The sequence below is a fragment of the Epinephelus lanceolatus genome, chromosome 11, assembly GCF_041903045.1.
Source record: "Epinephelus lanceolatus isolate andai-2023 chromosome 11, ASM4190304v1, whole genome shotgun sequence".
Taxonomy (NCBI): domain Eukaryota; kingdom Metazoa; phylum Chordata; class Actinopteri; order Perciformes; family Serranidae; genus Epinephelus; species Epinephelus lanceolatus.
In genome coordinates this window covers 20,039,867-20,054,656 of record NC_135744.1, presented here as the reverse complement: position 1 = coordinate 20,054,656, position 14,790 = coordinate 20,039,867, and the positions used below count along the sequence as shown (strand labels likewise).

Below are 14,790 nucleotides of genomic sequence, written 5' to 3'. Positions count from 1 at the left end.
ATCAGTTGAATCAGATTTGGCTGCTCAACACAAATATTCGACTATTCGTTCCTTTTTTGTCCATATAGAATATAGTAAACAAGCCAAGTTATCCCCCCAAGCTAATGTGAGCTAACTATGCTAACAACGGATCATAAATGCGCATCATTTTTTTCCAAGACTAGATATCAAACAAAAACCACAGACTGTATCGTACTATCTTGTTGTGAGCTGCAGATTCACCACTGTTAAGCAAAATACAGACGATAATCTTGTCTCAGAGCCTCTCTTCCTCCAGGCAGCTGCCTAAGTCTCATTCAGGCTCAACCTGGGTCTGGGTCTGCAGCTGCCTATACTGGAGAGCAGCATGAAAGCAAGAAGCGCTCACTCTGCAGCTAAATCTGGGGACTGAAACATCCCCAGAAGTATACTGCACACTGACTGACAAAAACAAATGGACCGAAAAACATACTTGACTTAAAGAATCTCAGTAAACAGATGGTTCTTAGACTGATGATTTCAATCTTCAACTTTCAAGGTCAAGGCCTAAATACATGTCAATACTGGGTAATGCACAATAGCTACAAAACACCCCTCCATATCTACAACTTTGACTGGAAAATTGTCAGCCTGTGGAAAACACTAACTCTTGCTCATTATTATTCTCTTTTTACTCTTGCTAGAGCACCTACAACCTTTCCAAATAGCTTCAAAATGAATACCTCCAGCCAACCAGCTCCTGTCCCGCCTGCTGCCACCTCCACTAACCACTAAACACAGTAGGCTCCCCCATGACTCATAGCCGTGTTTTATGGAGCCACAGTTGCCACTCTTAATGGCAACAGGCGCTCTGACGTATGCTTCAGACCACCAGAATGGCACTCTGCCTGCAGGTCATGGTGTGAAATTGCCCAGAGACTTGAAAGGTGGGAGACTGTGGGCGACTTTCCCTAGAAGACAAAAATAAGAGGTGAACCCAGAGGTGAACTTGCTGGGCCACAACAGATTTGCTGTGTTTTAATTCCCAATACTAGGTTTCCTGTGCCTGAGGCCCACAAAATATGATACGCTAAGCTTAGTGACTGTGAACTAATTGTTGTGCCCAACCCTCCTAAAAACCTAGAGATTTTGTGTCGCATCAGTTGTCATTTAATCAGCCCCACATGCCTGTTTCACAGCAACATAGTCTACATGTAGTGTATAACACAGAGTAAGTAAATGCAACACATGGCATGCCTCCAGATAAAAGGCCGCTGGTTTTCCTTTGGAGTCAGCCACACTAACTTGGCTAATTTGTCTCTGTGAATGGAGGACTGGCAGGTTTAACATTTGTGCGTCCCCTGTGGATGGGCACTTCAGACCCAGCTACATACCTGTGGCCAACTACTTCAAGAAAAAGCAGCAGCCAGATGCCATTCATTTAACAACTTAGCTGAGAGAAAATCACATTATCTTTAATTCATGTTCTGGTACCAGTTCAAGTGAGACCAAAGAGAAAATATGCAAGTTAACAAAAATGGAAATGTCTCCATTTAAACCTGAGTCAGTCACATTTTGCAATATTTACCAACTGCACAAAAAAAAGAAGAAGCTGGAAAGAATAGCTGAATTTCCACGAAGCCTTTCGTAACTTCTCTTTGTCAAACAAATTAATCCGACATGGCAACATGAGAGCATGTTACCACCTGACATTCAGGGTGCTCCAAGCAGCCACTCCAGCCTTGCCCCTCATGACATGAGGCCTAATAAAAGCAAACTTCTCCCTCTGCCACATCAAAGCAGGGTCGACCTGCTGTGGCCCTGATCCCTCGCCAGCTTCGCTGTATCACTTTCAAACACACGGGGCAATTTAATAAGAGATGGACAGCTAATGTCTCCCACCCAGGCTCTAGTCGGTCGGCAAACCAGCCAATCAGCCAGGCCTGCTGTGAAACCAGACCTCTGCTTTGTATCACAGAGCCAGACATGGAACAAGCTGTGCAATGGCTGCATAACACGTCTGGCTCAACAAAAGGCGGCTAATAGAGACAGAAAGACGAAATATAAAAAGGAAAAATTTAGAAAACACTGTTGGTAAATCATATCAACTTCAGAAGGTCCAGGCTCAGCATGTAGGGGTCAGTAAAGCAACCATTTCCTAATAAAAGCCCCAATAAATTAACAAGTAACATACAGCAGAGCTGGACTGAAACAAAGTCTCTCAGATAAAGTGGTTGAGAATGACAAGGTTAAGAGATCCTAATTAGATTTACAAGGAGAAATTAGCATGAAAGAGTTCTGTTGCTTCATGCTTTTCCCAGCCTCGCATGTGTTGATGCGAGATCCAAGAAAGTGAAAGATCAGACACACAGGAGTACACAGTTTATTGCGATGTGCAACCAAAGCGGGATGGGAAACCTCTTTTTGCAGCGAGTTCTACTTTATCGACTGTGACATGTTTACCACCGCTTCGGTTTTGAAACAATGGTCTATTATCACTATCATATGGAGCTGGACTACTCATGTGGCACCATTATATTGTTTTGGAGTAAACCTGATAACTCATCCTTAACGTGGACGAAATCAGGCACACATGGAATCCATGAGACGGTACTTTGAGAGGATGCTTTACCAAGCTTTTAAAAGCAGAGCACGTTAGCTTTAGTGAAAATAAGAAAAATAAGTACTTTTCTATAGGTGACCTTACATCAAAGGTCGTCATAAGGTGTAGTACAATGAACGATTTAATTCTATGTGCATGGGTTGAGGCCCAGACAAACCAAACTGACTTTAAAGACTTAGTGGCAACGAAGGCGGAATGTTGTATCGCCTCACATCGCCTGTTTCTCTGGCTAAAAATTGTTTCTTACCTAACATAATAAGTTTGTATTGATCTCAAACCCTCTTGACTTCAGTCATTTGTTGGCTTTTCTCTCTTTGTTTTTCTTCTCATGCACTGAGCTGGACTACCAATTATTGAAATTTCATTCACTGATGAACTCTGCCGTCCCCACTGCTGACAACATACTGAATTGGCCAGAAAAGAAAAGCCAACAAGAGCAGAAAGTGCTAATGTCGGGGGCAAGATTTAAGTAGTTCATAAAAAGTATTACAATTCAAACAAAACATTTTGTGAAGGCACTTTACTCACAGTCATGTATACATCTCAGTGTCATTAAACATATGCAAAAATGTCTTCTGATGCTTGTGCTCATGGATGTATAAAGAGAACCGGATACAGAGTTGGAGGCGGGGCCCTGTTCACTGCTATAAAAGTTGCTCAGTGGCACAGGAAGTCAAAAAAAACTCAACTTCCCAGATGTAAAATTACCCAGATCTCCAGCCGGCCAAACAGCTATGTTCTGGTTTAGCCCTCAGCTATAAAGAGATTAAATCCGGAAAGTGATTAGTCATTACCTGGGGATGTGATGCTCAAAAAAATGTATCCACTGATTTACAGATGTCTCTTTCCCAATGTAAGTCTATGGGAAAAGGTCATTTTGGGCACCATGGCATCATGTGACAAAAGAGAAGTTGTAATTTCACTTTATGGCCATTTCAAAAATTGGCTTCAAGCCCAACGCACTTCCTGGAGGCCTGGTTGTGCTAATAAATTTCACCAAATTGAAGATATTTCCTGAATATCTTTATGTCATTTTAGTTAAGATTTGTAAGTACACAATATAAATTTAGTTGTTTTCTTTTTAATCTAGTTTTTTTTTTTTTATTTAAGTGTGAGCAATGTTTTTTCATACCTAGGTTCAATTTTTAGTTCAGCTTTAGTTATCTATAATATTGTTATTTATAATGTGTGCATTTCAGTGTATTCTATCTTGTGATCATTTCTAAGTAATGCGCTCTATAAATAAAACATATTATCATCATTATTATCACCAATATTAATAACCTTGGCTCTGTCACTAAGGAACAAGCCTTCATAAACAATAGAAAGATGTTTGCCATCCTTTATTAATCTATCATTCCACAGATTGCTCTTAGTAAAGTTATCAGTCACTCCTCACATGCGCCCACCTGTGGTACAGCTGATAGATTACATCTGGTTTCAGAACCTTAAGTTTGAATCTTCCTGCTTTGGTTTCCATAGACACAGGTGAAAACGCTCTGCGGTCTGGATCTCATTTTTCATCGGCTGTGGACTAGAGTCCTTTGAAGCACCCGATATATAAGAATATGTTCCAGTCTTGAATACCAGAAAAGACATCCCTCCATCACTACACCATTTTGACATGATAAAATCAAAAATATTATTTTAGATTTTGTTGCTGAGAAGCTGACTTAGACAAGGAATATTTTTCCTCAAGCCACTTACATGTGCCTTCTATCAGTATTCAAATTAAACTTTCAGCAGGAGTGAGCATGCAGTGCTACATCTGATGGCACCACATGGTTAAGATTCATGAAACAGAAATCTCCCAGCTTAGATCATGATGTGTGGCTTTGATACAAAGGATTATGGGTGGGGGTTATGTGAGTTGAAAGGTAGGAATATGCATTGAGATGACTGCGTGCCAAATGTTCTACATATGAAAAAGATTACATGGTGTCATGCACATTTAAAACCGGCCTTGCTCTCTGGTGCAAAAATACAGCACACGGTGCATATTACGGTTTAGAAACAAAAAGTCCAAAATTTGGTGCAGTGGTTAGCATAGTCGCCTCACAGCAAGAGGGTTACTGGTTCAAACCCAGGCTGAGGAAGCCCTTCTGTGTGGAGTTTGCATGTTCTCCCCATGTCAGCGTGGGTTTTCTCCGAGTACTCCAGCTTCCTCCCACAGTCCAAAGACATGCAGGTTAATTGGTGACTCTAAATTGGCCGTAGGTGTGAATGTGAGTGTGAATGGTTGTCTGTCTCTATGTGTCAGCCCTGTGATAGTCTGGTGACCTGTCCAGGGTGCACCCTGCCTCTCACCCCATGTCAGCTGGGATAGGCTCCAGCACACCCACGACCCCTACAAGGATAAGCGGTTATGGAAAATGACATGTTAATGTCAATGTTAATAATGAGTTAAGGCAAATTCCTTTTAATGCCACAATTTTTCTGTGACACAAGATTAATGCACATACATTTTGTAATTACGATCCTCGGCCCACGCCGTAGTTTGGGAAATCAGGAAGCAATGCAGCATTAACATTGTGGATGGCAAGCAGAAACAAACCTCCATGAGCAGAAATGGATGAAGACAGGGTCTTTTGAATGGCAAGTTCAGCTTCAAAGCCCTGGCAGATGGTTTTCTTGACAAGACCAAAGTTATTTGCATTTACTATCAATGTGAACTGAGTTACCACCAGAGTACTTTGAGCTGCTTAAAAAAATAGGGGACGTTTAGTTAACCTTAGAAGTGTAATGTTGGACACTAATACTATTTACACTACTAGATATATAGTATTACTAAATAATGTTACATTCAGGTTAATATGTCCATCTGTTGTTGCTTACTGGGCTTGAGTTTGCCAGGTTATGCTTTCAGCATATTTTTTGAGAATGCAGTACCTTTGAAGTTATTCTGGAGAATATTCTGGACCGTATTTGTCATTGTTTTGGATTGTTGCAATAAAAATAAATGTACATTTGCATACAGCAACCATATTTGTCCATTGCCATGTTGTTAAGAACATTGAAAACTTGAAAAATATCCCTTTCAGGTACATTTAGAACAGATAAAAAATGTGCAAGTATTTTGCAATTAATCGCATATTTTAGTCTATAGACCAATTGTTACCTCACACACTAAAATGTAGGTCATGCAAAAGTACAGTACGTTCAAGTTGACGGATATCTGAGCAGTATAAAAGAATTTCTTTGAGCTTCACTGCAAAACTTTTGCCAGGTCCTAAAGGTGTCTGTTAGAAGTCACAATGGTGCAAATGCATGCCTGTGCACACATGTGAGATCAAACTCGTGTGCATGTGTTCACTCTGGACAGTTATTATAGTACAGTAAAATATATCATGCCTCAGTAGTTCAGTCCAGCTAATATTTCAGCATTGACTTTTTCTGTACCATTGCCCTATTGACTCTATTCTGTACGCAACATCTATTTCCTGACTGTCTGTCCTGGGAGACAGATTCCTCCTCAGTTTCTGTTCCTGAGGTTTCTTCCACTGTTTCCACCCTTTACGTTTTTTTGGGGAAGTCTGCTGTATCCGAAGCGAGGGTCCAGGGACAGAGGGTGTTGTAAAGCCCCTTGAGGCAAATTTGTGATATTGAGCTACATAAAAAAATTGACTTGACGGAATGACTGTCAGATTAGAGTTTGACGTTTCTCAACAGTGAACACTGAGCTAACAACGTACATCGTATCATGGCTTCCATTTTGGATTCACTAAACTTTTTTGAAACACAACAGGCCGCCTCGTCGTTCCCCTCGGTGGTTTCGCACAGCACTTATTTTCATTTGCTGTCTAAAATGTTTTCTTATCTGGCTTATTTTCTTATTCTTGGACTCTGGTGGGAAGATGGCAGACTTGGATATTGGCTAGCAGCTTGTGGTCTGGCATTATAGCTAAAACCTCCCAAAGTGCAGTGGTTTGAAGTCAGCCACCTGCTAGCGCTAATTGCCCAGTCTTATTCAGTGGAGAGGCCCTTCATTCCCGCCCGGATGCGGAGGAAAACAGGGAATGGAATGCAAATTGTTAGGAGCCAGTGGTAAATGTCTGAGGAATGAATGGAGGGAGTAACCCAGGTCAACACATTAGGTGTACTTTAATAAGCAGGGATAGGTCAAGAGTTCAACCCTCCCCTGAGGTATTTGCGTTTGTGAGTGATGGAGAGAGAACGAAAAAGAGAAACCAATTTAGAGCATTAATTCAACTTGTGTGCCAAATGCTGGGCACACACACAGATAATATTTCATGTTGTGACTATCAGCTCTTTCAAAGGCACCTTAAAGGATAAGCCTGGTGATATTCCAGATTCTTGTTCTTGTCAAGAAATCCCATGAGAAGACCACGCCAACACTGAACTGATCCTACAAGTGTTGTCAGTGTAGCCAGAGCCTGATATATCCTTATTCCTCTGTGACATAGAGCTCCACTGTTGTCCAAAAATGATTAACAACACTCTGTGAGGTGGTATTAAACACAGCAGTGCTTTGAGCTAATGCTAATATCAGCATGCTAAAATGCTCACAATGACAATGTTAACATGCTAATGTCAAGCAGGTATAACTTTTTTACCATGTCCACCATTGTAGTTTAGCACGTGTTGGGAATAGAATGATTTTATGTGTTTTACTATAAGTTGTGTTTCACTATATAAGTTTTAGATGTGTGAACAATGAGAATACTGAGATGATTTCAGCTGATCTGAATGTGTTTGCTTTGCAGAAGTGGAGAAGTACAGGAGAGGAAGAGACATGAAGTCTGAGGAGCACATACCGCAATGCTTAGATAATTAGTTTCATATATGGTAAAAAGAATAGAAAGTGATATACAGATAGTAAGGTACAGTACGTGTAGGGAGTTGTGTTGTTCTCTTGTCTTTCAAAACAGGAACCACGCCCCCACCGCCAGCGGGAAGGAGTCAGATTAACACGAGGCAGGGGCGTGGTGTGGTGAAGGAGGAAGTGGAACTGCCAATGAGAAGAGGACAACGCCTTGCGTGCACCATGACACTCTGTTATGCTCAAATATACTGGGTCAGGGAAAGGACAGGAGGTCAGACTTCGTGAACTGACACACCTTTGTTGTTCGTCAGGGACGTGAAGTTGATTGAAGCTCTGTAATTTTTTTCCTTTACTGCTTAATAAACTACATTAACTGAGACCGAATATCTTCTCCTATTACTTCATTAAAGAACACGCAGGACTGAGCTCACACATAGCACACTGGAGAGTAGGATGAGACTCTTAGTCCAACACACGTTAGCATGCTAACATTCACTAATTACCTATAAACATTTAGTACAGCTGAGGCTGGTGAGAATGTCATTAGTTTGGGTCATGAACCAAAAAGTACTAGACAATTTGACCTGATAGTCTCAACAGGATTTTGAGACTGTCCTTCATACACTGTCCTGCTGCTTTAAAAGACCCACAAACCCACATGGCTGAAAACAGTCCCAGCAAATGAACTGTACTTCTGGAAACAGTGCTAAAACTACAGTGTCCAGTGTCTAGGAAATTATTTTGCTTTTTTTGTAAAAAAAAAAAATAAAATAAAATAAATAAATGCATATTTGTGTCCTGTTTATAAAGACTGATCCTTTAGCATGACACCTTTACTTATGCAAGAAGCAGGAGAAGCACATGAGTACAGGTGAGCATTAACTTTATGCCATTGGCTGTGGTCTCACCACCACAGTGCCTTCTTCAGGAAATGTACTGGTTCCAAAAGAAACCTTGGCTTTTAGACATAAAAGATCCCCTTCATAAAAATCTTTGATGATAGGATAACCAACCCAAGTGCAAGACAAATGTAACGCTTCTGCAAACCAGAGATACGTTATCTTATATTTATGTTTTCATTCATGCTTTTAATTGCTTTTATGTCTTTCTGTATTTGTGGCTTTCTTAACATCTGGCCCAGGGACAACAGTTGAAAATTAGCCCTTGGCTAACACTGGCACATTTACAACAATGTTTATTAATATGCACTGTCGCTGTAAAAATAAAATCAGAAATAAATTTAAATGTGTGCCTACAATGGCACTAAAAAAGCGAGGGGTCGCTACACAACGCCCATGTTTGGTCCATCCAAAGTGCCCTCCGCCTCCAGATGACAAAGTCAGCTCATATACTACATCACTTTAGAAAAGTTGATATATGTATGAAACTTGCAAATGTAAGGTACTCATGGTTTACAGAGACGTACAATGCCAACATTTTCTTATGGCGGCTGAGCTGGGCTAATAAGGTAAAATGTTATGCTTGAATAATTAAAGTAATTAATACTTTTTTTGTCTGTTCATACCTGGGCAATGTTCTTGTTGAGTAAGTAGACACCATATTCAAAATGAAAGCGCTCTCCTCTGGGGTACAAAGGGAATCTGTGAAAGACAGGAGAAGAAGACAAATGTTACACAGGAGCAGGTGATTTAATCCACTTGATCCATTACCAACAGAGTCTAGAAACAAAGGTCTTAATATTCACACTGAACAAACACTTGCAAGCCAACTAAGCACTGTCGAGCTTACAGCAGTGTTATGTCCATACTGTATGTCACACAATAGGGCTATCCATGTGAAAATATCAATAAAGGATGATGGGATTAAAAGGGGTCCGTTGCTTATTAATTTTACTTCGCGGGATTCAAACAACTGTTGCTCTTTGGCTCTGCAACAGCCAATGAATTCTTCCTATCATTGAAAGTGGCCGTTCATGTAGCCCGCAGCGTTTACAGTCAGTAACACTTGCAAATGGCTGATGAAGCTGGGTCTGGGTCTATGATCCCATCCCACAGACGCCACCTCCCCACCTTGTTAAACTGAAATATCAAACAGCAGCGGAGGCGTCCAAACAGCCTGTCCATCTGCCTCAGAGCGGGAACAAAGAGAACTTTTCCTTTCAGCATGGTGGGAAAGCCCCATCAGTGCCAGTCAGGTGTCTTAGTTAGGACTGCACAGGGAGTGCTCATGAAGGATGGGGAAGATATCCCTGGGTGTTTGGGGAGGGTAGAGAGGGGAATATGCTGACATGCAGAGAGGGAAAATTCTCTCTGCTATCAGGGACTTAAGGCTGGACTCATCCCTTCCTGTCATTATGTGCTTATGTCTGCTGATCTCCCACTGAGGAGGATACCGTATTTTGGGAAACCAGCTCCATAAACCGAGCAGGAATAGTCTGACAAAACACACACACACACACACACCTGTTTGCATCAATACAGTTGTGACCTTTGTTATCTACATTCATATCTTAGTCCAATCTAAACCCCATCTTTAAATGCTTCACCTTAACCTTCAGAGTAACCTAAACCTAATCCCACTTTTAACCTCTCACCCGAATGCTTAAGTAGTGCTTTTTAAGAAGCAGGAGGAAAAATGTCTTCATTTTTGAGGATTTGCACTGCATCTTTCTGCACATGAAACTGACATCTGGTCTTTGTAAGAACAAATATCCAACAAAACACACGTGAGATATTACCAAGGCCAGGTACAGCTGTATGCATACGTACACGCAGATGCAGCATCCATGCAGTTAGTCACATAAACAGCTGTTGTTGTTTTTTTTTAAACAGTTGTTGCTGCCAAAAGTCCATGTGAAAGGGGAACAATGAGCAGAGGAAATAATATTGTAAAGATAAGCCTTTCCATCTGAAAACTAACTAATGAAGCTTGTGTTATTGTCTGATGCCATGTGAGAAATTGTCTGATGCCATGTGATGCCATGTGAGAAACAAGGACAGCACTGAATTATGTTTGAAGAAGGGGTACGACAAAGTATTGATGTGGTAATATATCCTATTACTGATTGTGTAACAGATTCCCCCTCCAATTTGAGTTATCAGAGGCTCTATTAACCCCTAATGGCGGCGCTTATAAATAAGAGTAAATAAATGTAAGTTAAGTAACTTGCGACGAAGAATAAACTCACAGGAGGAAAATGGCGAACAGTACAGAGACACCATCATCATTCAGTCCAAAGTCTGGGCCCACTTCGGCTTTAATAACACACATAGGTCGAACAAAACCGAGACAGAAAATGTGATATGTAGGAACTGTTCTGTCGAGGTTCAGAACTCGGGCAACACGACGAACATGCCATAGCCACCTGATTTGTCATCATCCTGAACTGCTGTTGCTACCACAACTGTAAGTTGTGTGTGTGTTAAGGCTTGGCTATTCTTTCTGCACTGAATGTCCGTTGACAGCTGCAGTCACACAGACGCATCACACAATTGTTCCATTTATGGTACAATTGCAAGTCCGTGGCAGCCCCTAGCAGCAGAAACGATGGAGGAACTGTGAGGTGAGCTCACCATCTTCCTATTGCAAACACTGGGTCAAACTGAAACTAATAATACGACTCTGGGTCCAGAGTGAATGTCTGTTGAATATCCAACTGAAAACTAACTTCACCGCAGTGCTATAGCCACAGCTGACTTGACTACAGTGTTTTGAACGGGACTTGAGTGTGGAACAAGAGATTATAGTTTGTAATTGGAGCATGCACAGCCAACATGCTTGCTATCTGCAACAAAAAATGGGCTGTATGCAGATGTCTGCTTTGGGGTCCATTTGGTCCATGCGGTCCCTCACGGACACAGACAGATAACGATATATCACATCATAGGCTAAGATTAAGACGAATTCCTGATTTGTGCCTTTATATGTGTATTTTTTCTTGTCAGTTACACAGATATCGTGATTAATCACAGGTGATTGTGTTGCAATAAAACAAGTATTGCAGGCAACATATTGTGATAGTATCGTACTATGAGTTACTATGTGATTTCCAGCCCTAGTTTGAAGCAACACCTACATGCATCTCCTTTACAGCAACTTCCACAAGTTGCATAGTTCATTTAGATGAGCTGCTGGTCTTTAATGTGAAACTGTTTTCATTTGCTACTGGTATTGGGTTTGTAAAAAAAAAAAAAAAAAGGTATCCTGATTCACTACTTTCACAGAAAGATATTAATAGGAAATTTCAAAGCAAAATCTAAAATGTCAAACATCTACTGTAAATGTTTTTTAAAAAGTTATACCCTTGGCAACAAATACAAAGTGCGATTAAATCCTTAAGACATGCACCTCTGTTATAATAGGACAGCATTGCCAGAAGCAGCAGATGCCTCCTGCGGTGTGTGCACTCTACTGTATGTGCAGACATGTGCTGAATGTTCTGCACATGTGTGTGTGCATATGTGTGTGTACTGGTGCATCCGGCATGAATCCTCTGTGTGTGTGTGCGCCCCCCCCAGGGACCAGGTCATGGTCTTTTGTTAATCCTGTGTCAGAGCAGATATGCCCCCCCCCCCCCCCCCCCCCCCCCTAACTATGACCTATAGGTGCTTGAGGCAATGTGAGAATACAGCAGAAACTACACTCTACTGTTAGCTGAGATCACGCTAACAGCACTGTAACCCTGCAGGTTGATGTATTGATTCAGATGGCTTTGTGACAGTTTGAAGGCCAGATTTGACTCAGATCTCGACGCTCTGGAATCGTTGGTAACACCCATGTTTCAGTGTTTCAGCTGTGGAAGCATTTGCCTTTGATAACATGATCTTTATATCATCCGTTTGTTTTCTCCTACTCATAACTGAGCCTGTCTGGAGGTCTCAGACAACATTTTGACCTAGAGCTCACTGTAAACACCTCCTCACTCACACATTACCCTGCAACTCTGGGAAGTTAAAGAAGTAAACTCTAACAGATGGAGGTCATTGTAGCCCTTAGACTGAATTCTAACAGGATGTTGCTTCTAAAGGCTGGCAAGTAAAGAGTGCGACTCCGTAGCCTCAGGGCCACGCAGCCAGCCACTTTCTGGTCCCCTATATCCTCGACATGCAGCCCGGGCCCCACGGAGAAAGCGACATGCCAGAGGTCATATCTCAGCACTAGGAAATAACTAACAGAGAGAGGAAGAACAACAAAACAGGCATTCCCCTTGTACCGCTGGCATTCCTAATATCACTTCCCCACAAACAGATAGGATTTGTTTGCTGATGGACGCTCACGAAAAGGAAAAATAGAGCCACTTCCAACACACACAAACACACGAACACACGGCATTGCATCGTCACAGCGAAGTGATTAATGACCGCTGTCCACTGTGTCTGAAATCACACTGGAGAGACTCCGGTTCACCAAACACCAGGAATTCCTCCCGGGGACGTCCAGTAAAGTCAAATATATTATTACACACCAGTGGGGAGGATTGAGGGAGGAAGTCTAAAGACGGAGGGAAGGGAGGAGGCGCCAAAGTAGTATGTGATTCAGTTAGCGAGGAAATTTTATTATTTTATATATTATCTAATCTGACCAGATTTGTCCAACTGAGACTGAACATGCCTTTCAAAGGAAACCATGCCAAGAAAACGCTCAGGATAAGCATGTGGATCAAGCATACAAGGATTAAAAAAATCTGAACACAAACTCACACGAAATAAACATAAAGCATTCATATAGAATTCATTTTGCTGCCAGAAAGTCCCTTTTTTCAGTTTTCATCTAACTCAGCTCAGATCTACAGGGACAGACCGCCGCTGCTATTGTTTCTGCACCAACAATAAAAATGTAAGCGGTACGTGTCTTGGAGAGAAATAAGGAATTGCAGAGAAAGAGGAGACAGAACGCCATTTTTAATCACTCAGCCAGCGGCAGCAGCATAAACTGAAGCAGTCCTCTACACTAAACAGGATGAAATAAATTACAGTCCTGGTGGAATATGCACGCCAAAATCAGTACCCTGTCTGTCCATCAGGACCAAGGGTCCAGAATAAACAGACACAAACCAGACAGATTCACACAAGAGCTGGAGAGGCACAGTTTGTGGCACTAATTGTGCTTCCCCCTCTGGCTTGTAACAATTTGTTTTTGTGTTGTTTTTAAATGAGCTCATGCTGACTTCTCCTCTTGCACCTTGTGCCCAACGCTTTGGGTTCTTCTGTTTAATTTTGTTGTACATATAAATCAAATTTAATCATCTCTATCTCAGCAGTCCTCCTCATATTTCTTCACTTTGCTTAATCAGGCCGTTTCTTCTGTCAGCACATCCCTCTCCTGCTCCCCTCGGTGGCAGCTCTGTTGAAGGGTCATGTCCGTGAAACTAACACAGCAAACCGAATATGACAAGAACCATAATCAACACACCCACTCACTTTAGCGTCCATTGAAAAGACTGATTACTGAAACATGAAATCTGCTTTCGTTTAGCTAATATTCAACTCTGTGTGCACTGGACAAAAAGATGAAAAAGAAGTGACAGTGAGTTGAGAGCTGGAGTAAATCTGTCACTCTTCCCCCCTTCTCTCATAAAAAAAAATTGCCTTTCTCTTTCCGTCTCATCTACCCTTCAGTCCGATCTCTTAACATGCGATTTCTGGCTCTGTGTGTAGATACAAAAATATATAATTTCTAAAAAGACAAAAGCTGCATCTCACTGGAAATTCCCCGTCTTTATGAGTGAGAATATGTGCGCCTCGGCCTGCCAGCTCTTTAACTGCAAGGTCTAGACACAGACAACCTCAAAATATAAAGAAAGGACTCTTGTTAAAAGGAGGAAACAACCAATAAACATATAGCTACAATGATGCGATGAAGTAATAGGAAGTTCTTTGCTCTTTCGTCCTGTCTATTTCTCTTTTTTAAACACCGCTTGTCCTTTCTTTTATTCCTGTTGAGGGATCTTTTAATAGCAGGCTGACATATACGTCTTTCATCTTTGAGCGATCCACCACCACCAGTGTCTACACTGTCTCCTTGGATTGCAAAGCGGGGGCCTCCGAGCAGGTGTCAGCAGCACATGACGTCTTTTATACCCTCCAGTTAAATGGTCACATTTGTGGGCTATTTGTGCGAAGAGAAAAGGGGAAGTTACTGCGGCCTAAAGACTCTAGTTAAAGCTTTGTATATGCATTTTGCTTTGTGTATACAGCCTGTTTTTACCACAAAGACAGAATTAAAATGGAGTCCATCTGAGCTCTGTTTTTTTGAGTTGAAATGACCGTCGTCTTTACACGCAGCCCTGTCAAAAGCACTCTATTAGAGAAGGCCATGAGGTCAGCAGGAGCTTCTTGTGAAAACGATAGAGAGCATGTATATTTAAGCATGTTACAGCATACTGGACGCCTCTCTCTTCCCTCCTGGGTCCATTGTATTAAATGTAGGAGTATAAAGGAGGACACAGCAATGCAGGTGGGTGGTC

At 41.6% G+C, this 14,790-nt stretch overlaps 1 protein-coding gene across 1 annotated transcript in view; it reads right to left on the bottom strand.

The window, feature by feature from the left end:
- Positions 1–14,790, bottom strand: part of uvrag (UV radiation resistance associated gene) — a 117,794-nt gene that overhangs the window by 43,231 nt on the left and 59,773 nt on the right. The window contains exon 13 of the mRNA XM_078172342.1: positions 8,890–8,965. Within this exon, the coding sequence (XP_078028468.1) occupies positions 8,890–8,965 (76 nt within the window). The remainder of the gene's footprint in view (positions 1–8,889; positions 8,966–14,790) is intronic.